The sequence below is a fragment of the Saccopteryx leptura genome, chromosome 6, assembly GCF_036850995.1.
Source record: "Saccopteryx leptura isolate mSacLep1 chromosome 6, mSacLep1_pri_phased_curated, whole genome shotgun sequence".
In the NCBI taxonomy this organism is placed as follows: domain Eukaryota; kingdom Metazoa; phylum Chordata; class Mammalia; order Chiroptera; family Emballonuridae; genus Saccopteryx; species Saccopteryx leptura.
Genome location: NC_089508.1, coordinates 21,443,185 through 21,459,156, shown reverse-complemented (window position 1 = coordinate 21,459,156; position 15,972 = coordinate 21,443,185). Strand labels below are relative to the sequence as shown.

At 38.8% G+C, this 15,972-nt stretch overlaps 1 protein-coding gene across 4 annotated transcripts in view; it reads right to left on the bottom strand.

Annotated features, from left to right (window-relative positions):
• Positions 1 to 1,174: 1,174 nt before the first annotated feature.
• Positions 1,175 to 15,972, bottom strand: part of CEP128 (centrosomal protein 128) — a 412,477-nt gene continuing 397,679 nt past the window's right edge. For all 4 annotated transcript variants that reach the window (XM_066342939.1, XM_066342940.1, XM_066342941.1 and 1 more), the window contains 2 exons: positions 9,662 to 9,770; positions 1,175 to 2,284 (listed from right to left, as the gene is read on the bottom strand). In XM_066342939.1, coding sequence (XP_066199036.1) covers positions 2,157 to 2,284; positions 9,662 to 9,770 — 237 coding nt within the window. In that variant the 3' untranslated portion in view covers positions 1,175 to 2,156. The remainder of the gene's footprint in view (positions 2,285 to 9,661; positions 9,771 to 15,972) is intronic.

Genomic DNA, 15,972 nt, shown 5'->3' with positions numbered 1-15,972 from the left:
CTTAGCCTTCCTTTTGATTTCCAACTCCAGGTTATGGTGACTGCAAGAGATAGGAAAACTCTTCAGAGGAGACAGGTCCTTGGATTTAATTCCATGTAAACAGAGGGCCAAGGACAAAACTGTTCCTCACAAAAGTTGACTTTGCCTGTAGAGTTCTTGGGAGTGCCATATTTAAAGTCAGACGCCTTTATACATCCAACAGTAGCACAGGGCCTTCAATAATATGACATAGTGGCTTAATTTTTTTTTCAGATTTAAAAAGCTCTTTCATAAAATCTTTCTCCATTATGTGATAAAACTGTCAGCTAATGTTTTCAAGAATTTGCCAAGTAAATAATCCAAGCTACCTTAAGTTTACCCTGCTGACGTAATTTCTTTTAATTTTTAATGACCACAGATGTGCTAAAATGGTTCCTATTAAACAAAATGGGTTTCACAGAGTTCCTTCTAATATATTAAGGGTAAAGTTCTTCAACCTTTATCTGCAAGATTTAAATAAAACCTGTTCATTCTCTCCCTTATTTTCTCCCCAGATCCAAGGAGATACATTTTAGATCCAAGGAGATAAAATATTAAAGTGTTGGTCAAAACAACAATGACAATACTGACGTAATTTCTTACTACCCCAAACATTACTATGGAGTGATACAGGTTATATGGAGTACCAGGATTGTGAGCAGCTCCTTAAAAAAGGGGGGGATATTCCCACTACAACTTCATAGTGCTCATGAGCACATTAACAGCATGAACCAAATCAAAACTGTTCATTGTTCTCTGATCCAGAATTTTTCAGGCTAGCCTGAACACATCACCCCCTTTCCATGTAATCCCTAATGCTGGAGACACGAACACCTGTTTCCATGTTTCTTTTTTCCTTCCTAGCACAATGACTGGCCTATGGTAGGAACTCAATAAAACATTTACGGAATGAATGATAAAAATGCATGCCCATATTCTCAGAGGTCATGGAGATTGTATTAACTGATTTTCAGAGCTAAAGCATCTTCACCTTCTGTAGTAACAGTAGCATTTATGTTCATGGAATGAGAGTGTCATGTCTTCTGAGCATTCAAATATGGCAAGTTAGAAAAACATATCTCGAGTACAAATAGAAGCATCTTTATGAAATATAACAAACACAAAACGTGATGCGCATTAGGAAGGTATTGCTTTATTGTCCTTGTCTCGGTGCAGAAGTTTTCCACCATGACCCAATGGGGGTTCAGTTCTTGGTTGTTCACCATTATTTAGCAGTTAGCAGAAATCTTTCTGCACTGGTTGATCAGCACGTAAAGAAGATAGTTCTTAAAAACACTTTGATGTTGAAAAAATCTGAGATGCTGAAAGTAGATAGATAATACCAAATTCTATGAGAACTCTTACAGAGCCAATCTCATAGACACAGGAGTTTGGTACTGTGATTTTGGTCAGAGTAAACCAAAGATGGTCCAGGATATAACTGAAAAGATTGCAGTGGGATATTTGCCCAGAAAAAGACAAGTAAATAAATTGTGCAATGAATTCTTTACAGGACTCTGCAATTCAGATAACACTTTCTTTATTGCTATTTAATATGGATGATTGGAAATAATGTTAAGATACTGCACGTAGCAACAGAGTGCTGGGACGATAAATTTAACAATCCTGAGCATTTATAAAGTGAACTAATTTATTTGCATACCTCCATAACATGTTATAACACATGATAATTTATTAGGGAGAAAGTACTTTATAAAAAAAAATTAATTGTATATAAATGCTCCCTTAATCTAAAGTGCTGGCAACTCCTGCCTCAAAGGGAACTCACTTTCCTCCTTTTCAGCTAGTCATTTTTGAAACACATCAATTATAAATTTAAATTTTGGTTGGAAAAATGTGACTGACCACATCTGAAAAAGGAAATGCAAAGTTAAAAATATCACTTTCTCTGCTGGTGTAAGTTGCCAATAAGTTGGTTGTAAGTCACTCACGAGCTGATATTATTTGGACTGGTTTAACTTATATCATTCACAAGGACCCACTGTATCCTCCCTTTAGTCGGTGTTTGGCAATGCTGAAGAGCTGAAACTTCAGACATGTGTGCTAGGTAATGTGGGCCTAACTGCAGCACAGGCAGACATGCCATTATCTGGAAAACACTCGTGGATAGCAACTGATTACATTTTGCTTTTTTTGCTTTCGTATTCCTCCTTTTTGGACTGTGGACCTGTTCCATCCACGGGTAAACTTGTGGCATCTTCCTTGATTGAAGGCGAATCGGAAGCAAATGTTCTTTTGGTAAATGCTGGCAAGGTAAAAGAAAAGAGAAAAATAAACCTAGATGGATATAATCCCTGGGCCAAAAAACTGTAAGAAATCATTGTATTTCATCTAGTTTTCTGTAAACGTTATACAGCCTAACAGACCTTCAATGTAGAAATAAATTTAATCAGTTTATTACATTTTCAGAAGGCAGTCACGTGGTTTAATTTGGAGGGAGGTGGATTTGAAGTATCCGAGAGTGTCAGAGGTGCGTGTGGTCATTATACAATGATACAGAGCACACAGAATTTCAGAGGGAGGAATCATAAGGGCCTCCTGGTTACAGTATATTCTTTGTTACAGAAAAGGAAATTGAGACTAGATTTGAAATCAACGTTTACTGGTTTTCTACAACCTCTTACATCTCTTGAGTTCCAGAGCCTATATCCAACCATGTGAAATCTTCCCGCCTAGTTTCCTTCCCTTACTCTTCTCCATGTTAGAAAACGATACACCCAAACACCCAGTTTCTCAGATCCTGGTTCCCTCCTTCCTTTGTCCTGCCTGCCCCACCCATCCAATCTGAGAGTAAATACTGATGATTGTCCCCAGATTCCCAAGTTCTTCTGCTTCCCGCCATCTCTATACCATGCCCTCAGCCCAAGTCACCATTTCCTCTTTTCCTGGTTTCATCTTGCTTCACTTGCCACACAACAACCATTTTATCTTTTAAAAGGTAAATCAGATTAAGTCATCCTCTTGTATAACCCCCCCCACACACACACACACACACACACACCTTCCCAGTGAATTTAGAATAAAATCCAAAATCTGACTTTGCCTCCCCTGGGACATCGTATCTCTCACTCCTCTCTCTCTCAATCACTCTTCTCAATCACTTTCTCACTCACTCACTGTTCCATCTCTCTAGAAGACCACACCCCTTTCTTCTCTGGGCCCTTTGCCCTCTCACTGCAAACTCTTCCCATTCAATTTGAACTTCGGGCTTCTTCTCCCCGTTCAGGTGTTGGCTCCGTGGTAACCTCCTCAGAAGACATCTCCTGCTCACTCATCTAGAGTAGCAGTCCTGCTCCAGGTGCCTTCTGTCATTTCCCCTGTATCCCACCAATCGCCATTCTAAACTGTTTACTTGTTTACTACCTGCTTCCCCCATGAAATGGGGGGATCTTTTCTGTCTTGCTGCTGTGTCCCCCTGAAGCTCTGCTCCTGAGATCCTCATGCATAGCCTCTTAGTAAATGTTGCTTGAACAACTGAATAGACTTAAGTGATTTTTAAGAAAGAGGCAATTGGGGATTTTCCAGTTGCTTTCTAGAAAGCATCTAGAGAGTACCTTGTCAAATTGCTATACTCAGAACTCAATTATTTAAAAATTTCTGGCATGTAACTGGTCAGTAAAAATAGTCTCACACACACACACACACGCACACACACATCTTTAGCATATAAAATGAACCTATAAAATGGAGAGACAGAAAGGCTGTGTTTTCATGAAATAAAATAATCCTTTCAGAAACAAAAAAAAAACCCACTTTTTTTTTAACCTTATCAGTACTGCAACATTTTAACTGCCATAAATCCTTGGCATTTTGTGCCGCAAGTGTGAGGACTGACTACACAGGAAGCGTCTATTCAGAGCCAGCCCGGTGGACCCTCGAGCCCCACGGGGAAGTGGGCAGAGTGCCACCCGTGCTGGGGAGACGGTGTTTCTCACCCGAGGGACCGAAACTCCCATTATAGCACCTCCCAACACAAACTGAGATTACGTAACATTCCTTTTCCTTTGATAGCCTTGTAAACTGAGGTTGGGAAGCAAAATAGAGTTCTTTTTAGCAATTTTCATTGATTTGCTTTATTGAGATTATCAAGTTAAATTAATACGCATGATTCATTTCCAACATCTATAAGAATCGTCAGATAACATTTGTCCTGATGAAAAATCGGTCCTTTCATTTTGGGATCATTTATTTATTGAAATAAACATTATTTACAACATGTAAAAAATAGCACGTATCTTTAAGACTTAGCTGAGGAATACCCACTTCACAAACATCAAGCATTTTGAACTCAAAGGACTCAAGGTTTTGAGAAGTCATCAGATTACTAGAGACCTCATTCAAATCTGGTCCGGTCCTGGCCCAGCCCCAGGAGTTCAAGGCCTGTCCTAGAGTGTGTTCCTTTAGCCTAAAAGGAACTATACATGGAGACTAGTGGTCAGTCACTACTTATAAAAAGTAAAAATGACAGTTTCAAAAGCTGGCATCATGAGCCTCTCTCACTAAGCCCCACTGTCTACAGGCTGCAGGTAGTGGGATCCAAGTTCTCTCAAAGAGCGGCCTGAACCTCGGCCATCGCTTCCAGCCAGCCAGGATAAATTGGGTAGTAATCATGACTCGAAATAATGGATTTCTGTGTTCCCATTTCCAATGGTAATATAAACTTACAATTTATACATTTCTCCCCTTCTTCCTGGCAGAAGGAATCTACCTTTTCTTGAATTGACCTGAACTACACAAAGCTGACATAAATTACTACTGAAAACAAACTCTCATTAATGCTGGATCATTTCAGAGACCACAAATTATGCAGTATTTTCCCATTTCCTTTGTTTTTTCCATGGTCAGTGATTCTACGCTTTGGTCTGGTCACAGTTTGACAGGGCACCTATGTCAGCAGAATGAAGCCCAGCGTCTACAGCACAGACAAAAGGGCCTCAGCGAGCCCAAACCCCAGCTCCAGTGAGTGGGGGCCCCTCTGTGGCTCCCGGACTCCCGTCCGCCTCAGCACACACACCCCCTGACTCCTCGGGTCTCCGTACAGGTCGACGCCGCTCCGAACTCCAACCCCTGGCTTTCGTGTTCGCGACCCGTTAACAAGAAGATCGAACACTTGATAGTCAGGCATCAAAGCTGGGGTTTTCTTAGAGCCATTTATTTTTCTGAGTCTCCTTTTTAGCCCAGTGTACATACACATATCAACCAGCTGCACAGAAACCCTGCGGTCTCGTGTCCTTCCCCTCCCCATCCCACAGTCCTGCTCCCCAGAGTCAACTCCTGTAGCTTCCTTTTCTGTATTTACTTCAATTTTTGTAAATAAAAGAAGTTTGCTATTTTCTGAGCTATCGTTTTTAGACTTATCCACACCCACCCACACGTCTCCTCACCCCATCCTCCCTATATATAGTTACACCTGAACTTCAGGTTACATCAATAACGAGTGTTTACAGTACTTGGACTAGGTATATATGGTTCACAGAAACCTAATAGGTATACTATAAAAATGTTTCTTTTCTTGCTCACCTTTTTCCCCCTGGAATTATTAATTGACCCATGTTTTTATTTTTGTTTTTTATTTGCTCTTTCTCTATGACCACCCTTAATTGTTTCTAATAGCTCAATTAGATCTGCCATATTTCTATTAGTCGTTTTGTTTCTGAAGTGCTCAACTGAAGCAAAGACTCTATCGATTCTTCTGTTTATTTCCTAAAGGCTTTCCTGATAGGTTTTTCCTTTCTTCCTTCAGTATGAGAGAACTGAAGAACACGAGGGTCCGGCCCTGGCTGGTTGGCTCAGTGGCAGAGCGTTGGCCTGGCGTGCAGAAGTCCTGGGTTCGATTCCCGGCCAGGGCACACAGGAGAAGCGCCCATCTGCTTCTCCACCCCTCCCCCTCTCCTTCCTCTCTGTCTCTCTCTTCCCCTCCCGCAGCTGAGGCTCCATTGGAGCAAAGATGGCCGGGGCGCTGGGGATGGCTCCTTGGCCTCTGCCCCAGGCGCTGGAGTGGCTCTGGTCGTGGCAGAGCGACGCCCCAGAGGAGGGGCAGAGCATCGCCCCCTGGTGGGCAGAGCATCGTCCCTGGTGGGCGTGCCGGGTGGATCCCGGTTGGACGCATGCGGGAGTCTGTCTGACTGTCTCTCCCCGTTTCCAGCTTCAGAAAAATACAAAAAACAACAACAACAAAAACAAAACAAAACACGAGGGTCCGGATGAAAAGGGCCCACCCAGCAAGCAGCTTGTAAAGTGAATAAGACAGGGCTCACCAGGGAAACGCATCATCACACAACTCGGTGCGGTCCCAGAGAAGGCCCTCCCAGATCCCCGGGCTGAGTGGGGAGCTGGTGGTGACGGAGAAGCTCACTTCAAAGGAGTAGCAGTCAGAACAATAAAGACATAAAGTTTTCAACAGCAACACTGGATTTGGGAAGATAATTGTGCAATGACTTCACAAGGAGTTGTTTGCAACCTAAAATTTTATGGCCAAAGTTTCAGCCAAGTAAGAGGGGGGGAAAATCCATTTTCAGAAATACAAAGGCAAAGCATTCACCTCCCTTTCTTTGAAACAAGCAGAGAAAGGCCCGGGGTCTGAGACCCACGGGCCTGAGCACAGGAGGGGGCGCAGGGAAGTCTGGGGCCACAGCAGTGGCCGCGCTTGCTGGGCGGGCCTCTCACCTGCCCATTTCCAGCCTTTGCTCTGTCTTAGTTCTCTCATCCCAAGACTCGAACTAATCAGGTATCCTCCCTCTTGAACTGGTTTTCTAAGTATCTTTTATCTTCTATTGTCCCATCCTTTTTTTTCCTTCTACTTTCTTTGTGCTTTTCTCAACTTTGTTGTCCACGATTCTAGTTTAACGTATTTTAAGTTTCTGAGAGATCTTCTCCCCTGTTCCGTTTTCTGAGCATCTTGCTCTCATTTGTAATGGATGTAATATCTCCTCTCATATCTCTGAGGGCATGAATGATACTTTGGAAGACACCTTTGGTTCCTCGTATTATGAATTTACTGTAGGTACTGTTTTTCTTTTTGTTGGTGTTGACATCTCTCCTTTGTAATTTTAGAAGTTTAAGAGGAGGTGAAAGAAAAATGACAGAACACTTTCTATTAATAAGCTGAAATATTCAAGGTGATTCTACTCACTTCTAAAATGCCATGTAACCAAAAACATAAAAAATTCATGATTCATTCAAAAAGCCAATAAGAATAAATGTGATTTCTAGGAATAACCTGAATTCAGTAGCATAAAATGTTTAACAATAAGGTGCCTATAATTAATTTTTTTAATGTATCCTTGAAAATATTTAGGTGGATGTGCCAGGAAAATCATAAAACAAACTTGTCAAAATGAAGAGGAAAACATAAGGCTATGAATTAATAGATTCATTAAATAATATATCAATGAATTGAATTAATAAAGAGATTTACTTTTGAAGCAAAATTTTTCAGTCAGATTTTACAATATAGGCAATAATAAGTATTTTTCATCCTAATTATGCTCTCAGTGATATTTTTTCCTATTCTCATTTAATTGTATTTCCTTTTAAGCCAGATCATTTATACAGAAACAAATGGCCGTCTGTGAGGACTATAATGTACCTTAGAGAAATGACCACAGCTGGTCATGCAATGCTACTGAGTAGAAAGCTGAATCGTTTCTCTCAATGCCTGTCATAATATTACATAAAATTCTAACAGGCTTGATGTTTTCCCCCCACTGTATTCGAACCACTTCCTTGGGTGCCTCTCTGCGGAGCCTTGTGCATTTATGATGACATGAAACAGGAACCGAGCAGTGATTGATTGCGTGCTTGTACCATGGTGCTGTTCATCTCTAGGCGCTTAAATGCAATGGATGGGATGATGTGCTTGATGGTGCTTTGCCCCCACCTCTTCCTCTATGTTTATACATCACACAGACCTGCATAAACTGTTCCATTCCTCAATATGAGAAATAAAAACATTTGGCCAATGTACATCAGATCCTGAGGTACCAGAACCAACTTGAGATACAATCCCCATTAAAGGGTGGCTGCCAGGTCAGAATAGTAGAGGGTTTGTGCGGATCTATAAAACCACTTGTTAAAATGGTTAAGAGAGGAAAGGGAAAATGCTTAACTTTTGGAATAAAATAATCACGATACAATGAAAACCAAAACATTATTAGAAACTGATAAATATTTATCCATTGAATCCATAAATATAAATCAGCAAAAATGAGTTACCAGTTTTGGATTTGACCTACTTCCTTGTGGTTTATTTTGGTATTTTATTTTATAGCAATCCAGCCTGCCCATGGTAAACTGAAGAGCTAAATGATTATTTAAATAAGAATCCATTAAATAACATTGGAGTCCCAATGGTTTGGATAAAAGTGAGCTTTAAAAAAAAACCTCATATACTCCTTCATCTAATATTAACCAGGCATTCACTCTGTGCCCAGTATTATGCAGGGTGCTAAAGAGACAGTGGTGACCAGAACAGACATTACACCTATCCTCATGAGTTACCTCTTTGATGAACAGAGGAATCAGTAAAAAGATAAGATATTCAAACAACAAACAACTCCATAATTATTCTGAGAAGAGTTTTAAAGAAAAATTGTGGCCCTGGCCGGTTGGCTCCGCGGTAGAGCGTCGGCCTGATGTGCAGGAGTCCGAGTTCGATTCCCGGCCAGGGCACACAGGAGAAGCGCCCATCTGCTTCTCCACCCCTCCCCCTCTCCTTCCTCTCTGTCTCTCTCTTCCCCTCCCACAGCCAGCCGAGGCTCCACTGGAGCAAAGATGACCCGGGCACTGGGGATGGCTCTGTGGCCTCTGCCTCAGGCGCTAGAATGGCTCTGGATGCAACAGAGTGACGCCCCAGAGGGGCAGAGCATCGCCCCCTGGTGGGCATGCCGGGTGGATCCCGGTCCGGCGCATGCGGGAGTCTGTCTGACTGCCTCCCCGTTTCCAGCTTCGGGAAAAAAAAAAGAAAAGAAAAATTGTAATGCATTGTGGACGCTCATAACAGAAACCATACTTAAAACTGTTAAATTCAGAAGGCTTCTTCAAGGACATTACCTACAAGCTGGAACTTGAAGACTAGTATAGTAGGGAAGGGGAGTGGTGGTGGGAGATGGTATTCCGGGTCAACAAAGTCACGCCTTGTTGATGCAGATGATGTTTTATCAACATTTACAGTGTATTCACACAATGAGGTCTAGTTTGTAACTGTCATATCTTAAATCTTTGCAAAAGATTAAATATATCTGAATAGTTTTAGGCAACGATTTCCTACTCTTTGATGACTTGACATTTAATATAATACTCTCTCAACTTCCTTTACCCCACTCATCCACAGTTACCAGTAATCTCCACACAAAAATTTTGCTTAATTAAGATTATTACCTTGAGTGATTTATTTTAAGGTTTTCGGATATGGGTAAGGTCTACAAAAGAGGGATCCCAATATATATTTGTAGTAAATTGGATGATACTGTAAATGTCCATGGAGGGCATTATTTGTATGATTCATAATGAAGTTACTTTCAAATATATAATATGAATATTACTATCATTACATTTTAATCTTTCCACGAGTTGCATTTTCTTAAATCCAATATAAAAACTGGGACAGGACTCTGTTACTTACAGTTCAAGTGTGAAAATCGTGGACTAGACAGGAAGCGACCACGATCCTGCCAAGAAGATGAGTGATCTAACCCATGAGCATGGGAACTTTCAGCAAAGATTCCATCATCCTGAAAAAAGACAGCGCAGCGACTCAGTTCACTGATCACAAAATGTAAGAATTGGGATTCATTTCAATGCACTAGAATGGGACTGAACCTCAATATACAAACTATGTTATAGCATAATCTAATATACTTATAACCCTTGTAAAAAATAAAATCGGTGCATGTACAAGAAAATATGAAAGAGAGAGAGAGAAGAAAATCACCCGTAGCCATTAATAGCATGACATATTTCTTTCCAGTCTTTTTTTTCCTGTGGGTAGAATTTGTAAACATTGTTATAAAATTCTGGTTTCATTTTTTTACATTCATACTATAAACATTTCTGAAGTCATATTTTTCTAACCTTTATCATGTGGGTTATTCATATACTATCTAGTTAGTTACTCATAAACTAAACTTAGCTACCAGAGCACGCTTTACCGAACATTTAGGTGGTTTCCAATGTTTTACTCCTATAAATAACACTGCAAATATCTTTAAATATATAACCTTTTCTATATTTATGACTATTCCTTATGAAAAATTCTTAGGTGGAAATCTGGGTCAATAAAAACAATTTGATGTTTAAAATACACTGACCTAGACTTTTTCCCAGAATGATTACATTAATCATCTTACTCATTCAATAAATATTTTATACCTAAACAAAAATAAACACAGAAAAGGTCCTTCTCCTCATGGATTATATAAAGGTATTCTTTTCCTCAAATCATAGCTGAAAATGAGAATTATCACTTCAAACAATTTTACTAATTAGATTAAGATAGATGCTTTAATATACTTTTCTGTGATAATAAAGTTGCAACTTTCTCTTGAATGTTTTCCAGTTACTTACACAATTCGCTTTTTTTCTTTCACTCATTCATTCATTCAACAATAATTTACTGGGCACCCACTTTATGCTGTTCAAATAACAAAACATTGAGGTGTGGGGGTCACAAAAGCATCCAGCTTGCAGGAGAGAAAGGCATTAAACAAATAATAAAATTTAAAACTCTAAGTGCTATAAGAAGAACAGGAAATAATAGAAAGAACTAAAATTAGATTTGAGGTCCAGAAGGCCCCAATGGGAGGTGATATTTAATGTAATATTTGTATGCTGAGTATAAATCAATACATAAACTGGGTGAAAGCTTATGGGTAGTTGGTGGGAAACTTGGAAGTAAGGGAAACAGAGCTCAGAGGTCCGGGAATGACGTTCCGGATGTGCATGAAGGTGCTTGGGTGAGAAAGAGTTTGATGTGCTTGAAGAACTGAAGCTAGGCCCCATGGCTTAGGAACATTGAACCTGGGGAAGTGGTAACAATGAGATCCAGAGGTAGGATTTGGATTTGGGACTGTTTCTCTTACGTAAGTCAGAAAGTCAGTCAAGGTTTTAAGGAGAGGAATGACATGCTTTGATAATATTTCTCAAAGATTACTCTGGTCTCTTTATGTAGAACAGATTGGAGTAGCACAAGTGTTAATATGGGAATACCAGCTAAAACTGTTTTTCAACTACTAGCCTGCCAAAAAGTTTGTGCAGGTCCGCCAAAGAGTTAACCACCTTGATGCTGTATAAAGATGACAGACTCAATGATCTTAGTTGAATTCAATTATGTTCAGGGTGGTTTCTGCCTTAGCTGTCCCCAAAATAATTCTATTGTCATTGGCCCTCAAGTATAAAAAGGTTGAGAACCACTGACTTAAATGACTGTAATTGAGGATAATTGTGGGATCAAGGGAGAGAAAGGATCAAGAACGGTGTCAAAAAGTCTGTCCAGGTGATGGCGCAGCGGATAGAGTGTTGACCTGGGAGGCTGAAGACCCGGATTTGAAACCCCGAGGTCGCTGGCTTGAGTGTGGACTCATCCAGCTTGAGCATGGGTTCACCAGCTTGAGGGAGGGGTTGCTGGCTTGATCCCAGAGGTCACTGGCTTAAAGCCCAAGGTTGCTGGCTTGAGTCCAAGGTTTCTGGCTTGAGCAAGGGGTCACTAGCTCTGCTGTAGCACCCCACCCACCCTGGCCAAGGCACATACGCAAAGCAATCAGTGAAAAACTAAGAGTGCCTTAACTATGAGTTGATAAACCTTCTCCCTTTCTATCTGTCTGTTCTGTCTCTCTCTCACTTAAAAAAAAAAAAAGTTCTAAAGATTCTAGATGAAACAACTATGGGCTAGGGGCCCAAACAGATGCACAGAGAATATGGCCACCACATACAGCACAGCCTCATGTCACATGAAAATTCAATGGATTTGTTGTTATTTTCTATACCAAGTTTATATTTTATTTCTTTGTCACATATGTATTACACAAATGCAAAAAAAAAAAAAAAAAGCCAAGAAGAACATGTTCATATATATTTGTAAAAGGACCATTTTCTCTGAGTTAAAACCAGGGACATAACCCTCAAAAGGTTCAAGATTATCAGCCCTCTTGTACCAAAATTGAATTCAAGTCTGTTTCAGACAAATGATTTATAGTGTTTACTAATCGTGGGGATTGCATAAGAAAGCGGCAGTCACTCCCCACAGGAATTTCAGAAAGGATATATGTGTACTGTGTCCCAAATGTACTACAGCAGCTACCGTAGAAGAAGTGGGCACTGGGCCACCAGAGGCCGGGCAGTGGACCTGGCTGGGACAGTTTGGACATGAAGCACAAAAGGCTTGAGTGGAGTTGGGAGGTGCACACATAAAAAGAAGAGTTACATGCTCGACCTACGCTAGAATTCACCATTTAATCGTTATTTTTCCATGAACCATGAAAGAGAAAAGCGTAAGAAAGGGTTTCCTTATAAAAAGGTGCTTTAATGATTAGGAGCCCAATAAGAGAAAGCACTACTGAAGGGAACAGAAGCTCACATTTCGCCCGCTGGCACCTGGGCTGAGAAAGACAGCGGGAGGACTCAGGGGAGAGGCAGGTCTGGGCAGCCCCGCCTGTGCCTACCGGAGGAAGGCTGAAGCCCACAAGACGCTCCCGTTCCACTCACTCTTCCCAGAGGCATGGTTTTAAGTTTCTAAAACAAAACCAACTGGACTCAAAGCAAAGCACAGGTTATATAGCTTTTCCACTCGCAGGAAAAGAATAATGTATATTTTTAATTATAAAACCAGATTCTTGGCATACGACAGTCCAAATATGGCACTGATAATTTCACTTTTAGCAAATTTGAAAATAAGGGAAAAAATAAGAGGAAAATAAATAACCCAACAAGTTAAAAATAATCCTGTTAGCCTAATAAAATAGTAAGCTTCTTCCAGTTCTTATTTATAAGTTGAGATCACCATTTCTTTGATAATTTGGTTTTCTACTTTTTTTTTAATGGAACATTGTATTATAGGAGTTTTCTGTCCTCATTAGCAACATAAATATTAATCATTGTGGTTTATTTTATTGGCCTCGTATTGTCAGAAATTACCGGTTGATTTCAGTTTTTTCCACTATAAATAATTTTTTGATAAACATTTTAGTGTATAAAGCTTTGTCCATATTTTAGATTTGTTAACTTAGCACAGATTACAGAGAAGTGGAATTTCTGGGTGACACATTTGTAGGCTGCTTATTTGCACCTCTTCATCTAAATTATGAAATTTACTGGCAGAGTTGTTCATACATATTTCCTAATTATCCTTTTAATGTCTAAAGAAATTCTAGTAATATCCTTTCATACCTAAGGTTGAAGATTTGTATCTTCACTCTTTTTTTCCTAATCAATATGAATAGAGGTTTTTAGATGTTAGTGATCTCTTAAAAAAATCCTGATTTTCATTTCATTTATTTCAGCATTTTTATAATTTCTATTTTATTGATTTCAGCTCTTTATTATTTTCTTCCTTTACTTAATTTAGGTTTGCTTTTCATTTTCTAGTTTCCTAAATTGGAAACATGGATTATCTATTTGAGACCTTTCTTTTTTTTGTAATATACACACCTAAGGTTATAAATTTCCCTCTGAGCATTGTTTATCTGACTCTCACACATTTTAATAAGCTTCACGTATTTTTTTAATATAGTTAAAATATTTTCTAACTTTCCTTTTGAGTTCTGCCTTGACCCACCCATGGGTTATTTAGAACTATGTTATTTAGTTTCTAAATATTTGAGAATTTTCCAGATATCTTTCTGTTATTGATTTCCAGTTTCATTCCATTGTGGTTAGACAACATACTTTGTATAATTTCAATCATCTTAAATTTATTGAGATTTGTTTTATCACCCAGAATGTAGTCTGTTTTGGAGAATATTGGATGTGCACAGAGTATGTGCAATCAGCTGTTGCTGGGTGGAGTGTTCCATAAATGTCACTTAGGTCTAGCTGACTGATGGGGGTTGTTCAAGTCTTCAATAGTTATACTGATTTTCTGCCTACTGTTTTCTAAATTACTGACAGAGCAATGTTGAAATCTCCAACTATCGGTATGGCTTCGTTTATTTTCTCCTTATAGTTCTATCAGTTTCTGCTTCATATATTTTGATACTCTGCTAATAGGTACATAAAATTTAAGACTGCTGTCCTTTCCCTTTGAAACTGTTGACTTATTCAACCACTCATATTTTTTTTCACATACAGGAAATGAGGAGGCTTACCTCTGATGTATCTTTAAGTTTCAACATTTTATAAGCCTTCAAAAGACTTTCGGAGTCCCCTATATTACTCTGAAGTACAACTAATGAGATGAAATCTAAAAGAATTCCCTAAAAGAAAAATATTTCACAATCCTTTGAATAATCAACATGCCAGAAGATGGAAAAAAAATATGTTCATGTTGTCTAATTATATACTGATATTTAATTTGTAGAATTTCAATATAAGTAAATTTTACCTGGTGACCATACAATGATTTTTTAGTGATTCATACCTACCTTTTAATCAAATACTTAAATATCAAAATATAAAGTTTTTGTTAAAAAGCAAGATTTTTTTGCAATTTTAGTAATTCTAGCTTTTGCTTTTTACCAATTCTTATATCCTTAGCACAAGGACCTATTTTTATTGCTGTCTTAAGTCTCAACAAGTTAGCCAGAATTCCCTGCAAAAATTCCACTGGGGGAAGGGACTTGCATTTTCTAATATTTTCCCTGGGTTTCTTCCACTTCTCTTTCATAACCCACATTGTAATTGGTTTCTTAAAAGCTGTTCCAACCTGACTAAAATGTCTTTGCTAAACTGATCTCTAATGATTAATATTTAATGACGCCCACCAAGTATTTTTCTCTCAGGAATATTATAAGTTCAAAGTTTATAAGACAAATGATACATTTAATTTTTTTTTTAAATTTTAATTTATCCAACCCTTCCCCTAGAGAGAAGGAAAAAACACTTATGTGTTTCTGAATCTGTGGCAGAAATGTTTTCCAGAATTTGTCTCCACACTAACAATATACTGTCCCTCCATCTCTACCCCATTCTTTATTCTCAGTTCTCCGTCAGTGCTTGGGAAAGCTTAACCTCTTCATCAGTAAATTTTATTCCTATTTGAAAGATAAATCTGGGCACATGACTTACTTAAAGCCTGCCTTCTGTATCTCAATCTGCATGGCTGCTATTTTGGCTTTTCATCTCCATGAGTGTGAGGCTTTCACTGTTTCCATCTTTTCCTCTACTGCTCTCATTAGCCCAGAATTTAGCACGGTGCTGTTTGCATTAAGGAACTCAAAAGTAATCATACTCATATTATATCATTTCTTTTATTAAATTCTTTTTAAATTTTTATTTATTGATTTGAGAGGAGGAAGAGATAGAGAGAAACATCGATTTGTTGTACTTATTTATAAGGGATTGAACCTACAAGGTTGGCATATCGGGAAGACATTCCAACCAACATATATGATCATTTCATGACCAAAGCAAATGAGAGTTTACTATGTAAAGAAATGAGAGTTTACTATGTAAAGAAATGAGAGTTTACTATGGTGGAAGTTGGGAAATAAGAGACTGCCACTCACTTATTCTCAGTTTCTGGATGTAAAAGAATGAGGGTGCTTGACCAGATTATCTCTAAATCCTCTCAGCACTAATATTTTATGATTCCAACCTGTATGAACAGAACCACTAAACAGTCCATATTTCTAACTATGCAAATTATCTTTATCACAGGAAATTCAAATGTATACAACAATACTATAAACCCAAGTCACACTTACCTACAGACAGAGTTATGACAATATCATGCCAGATCAGGCCATTTGATAAATTTACCTTTATCCAGCTGATATTATATTG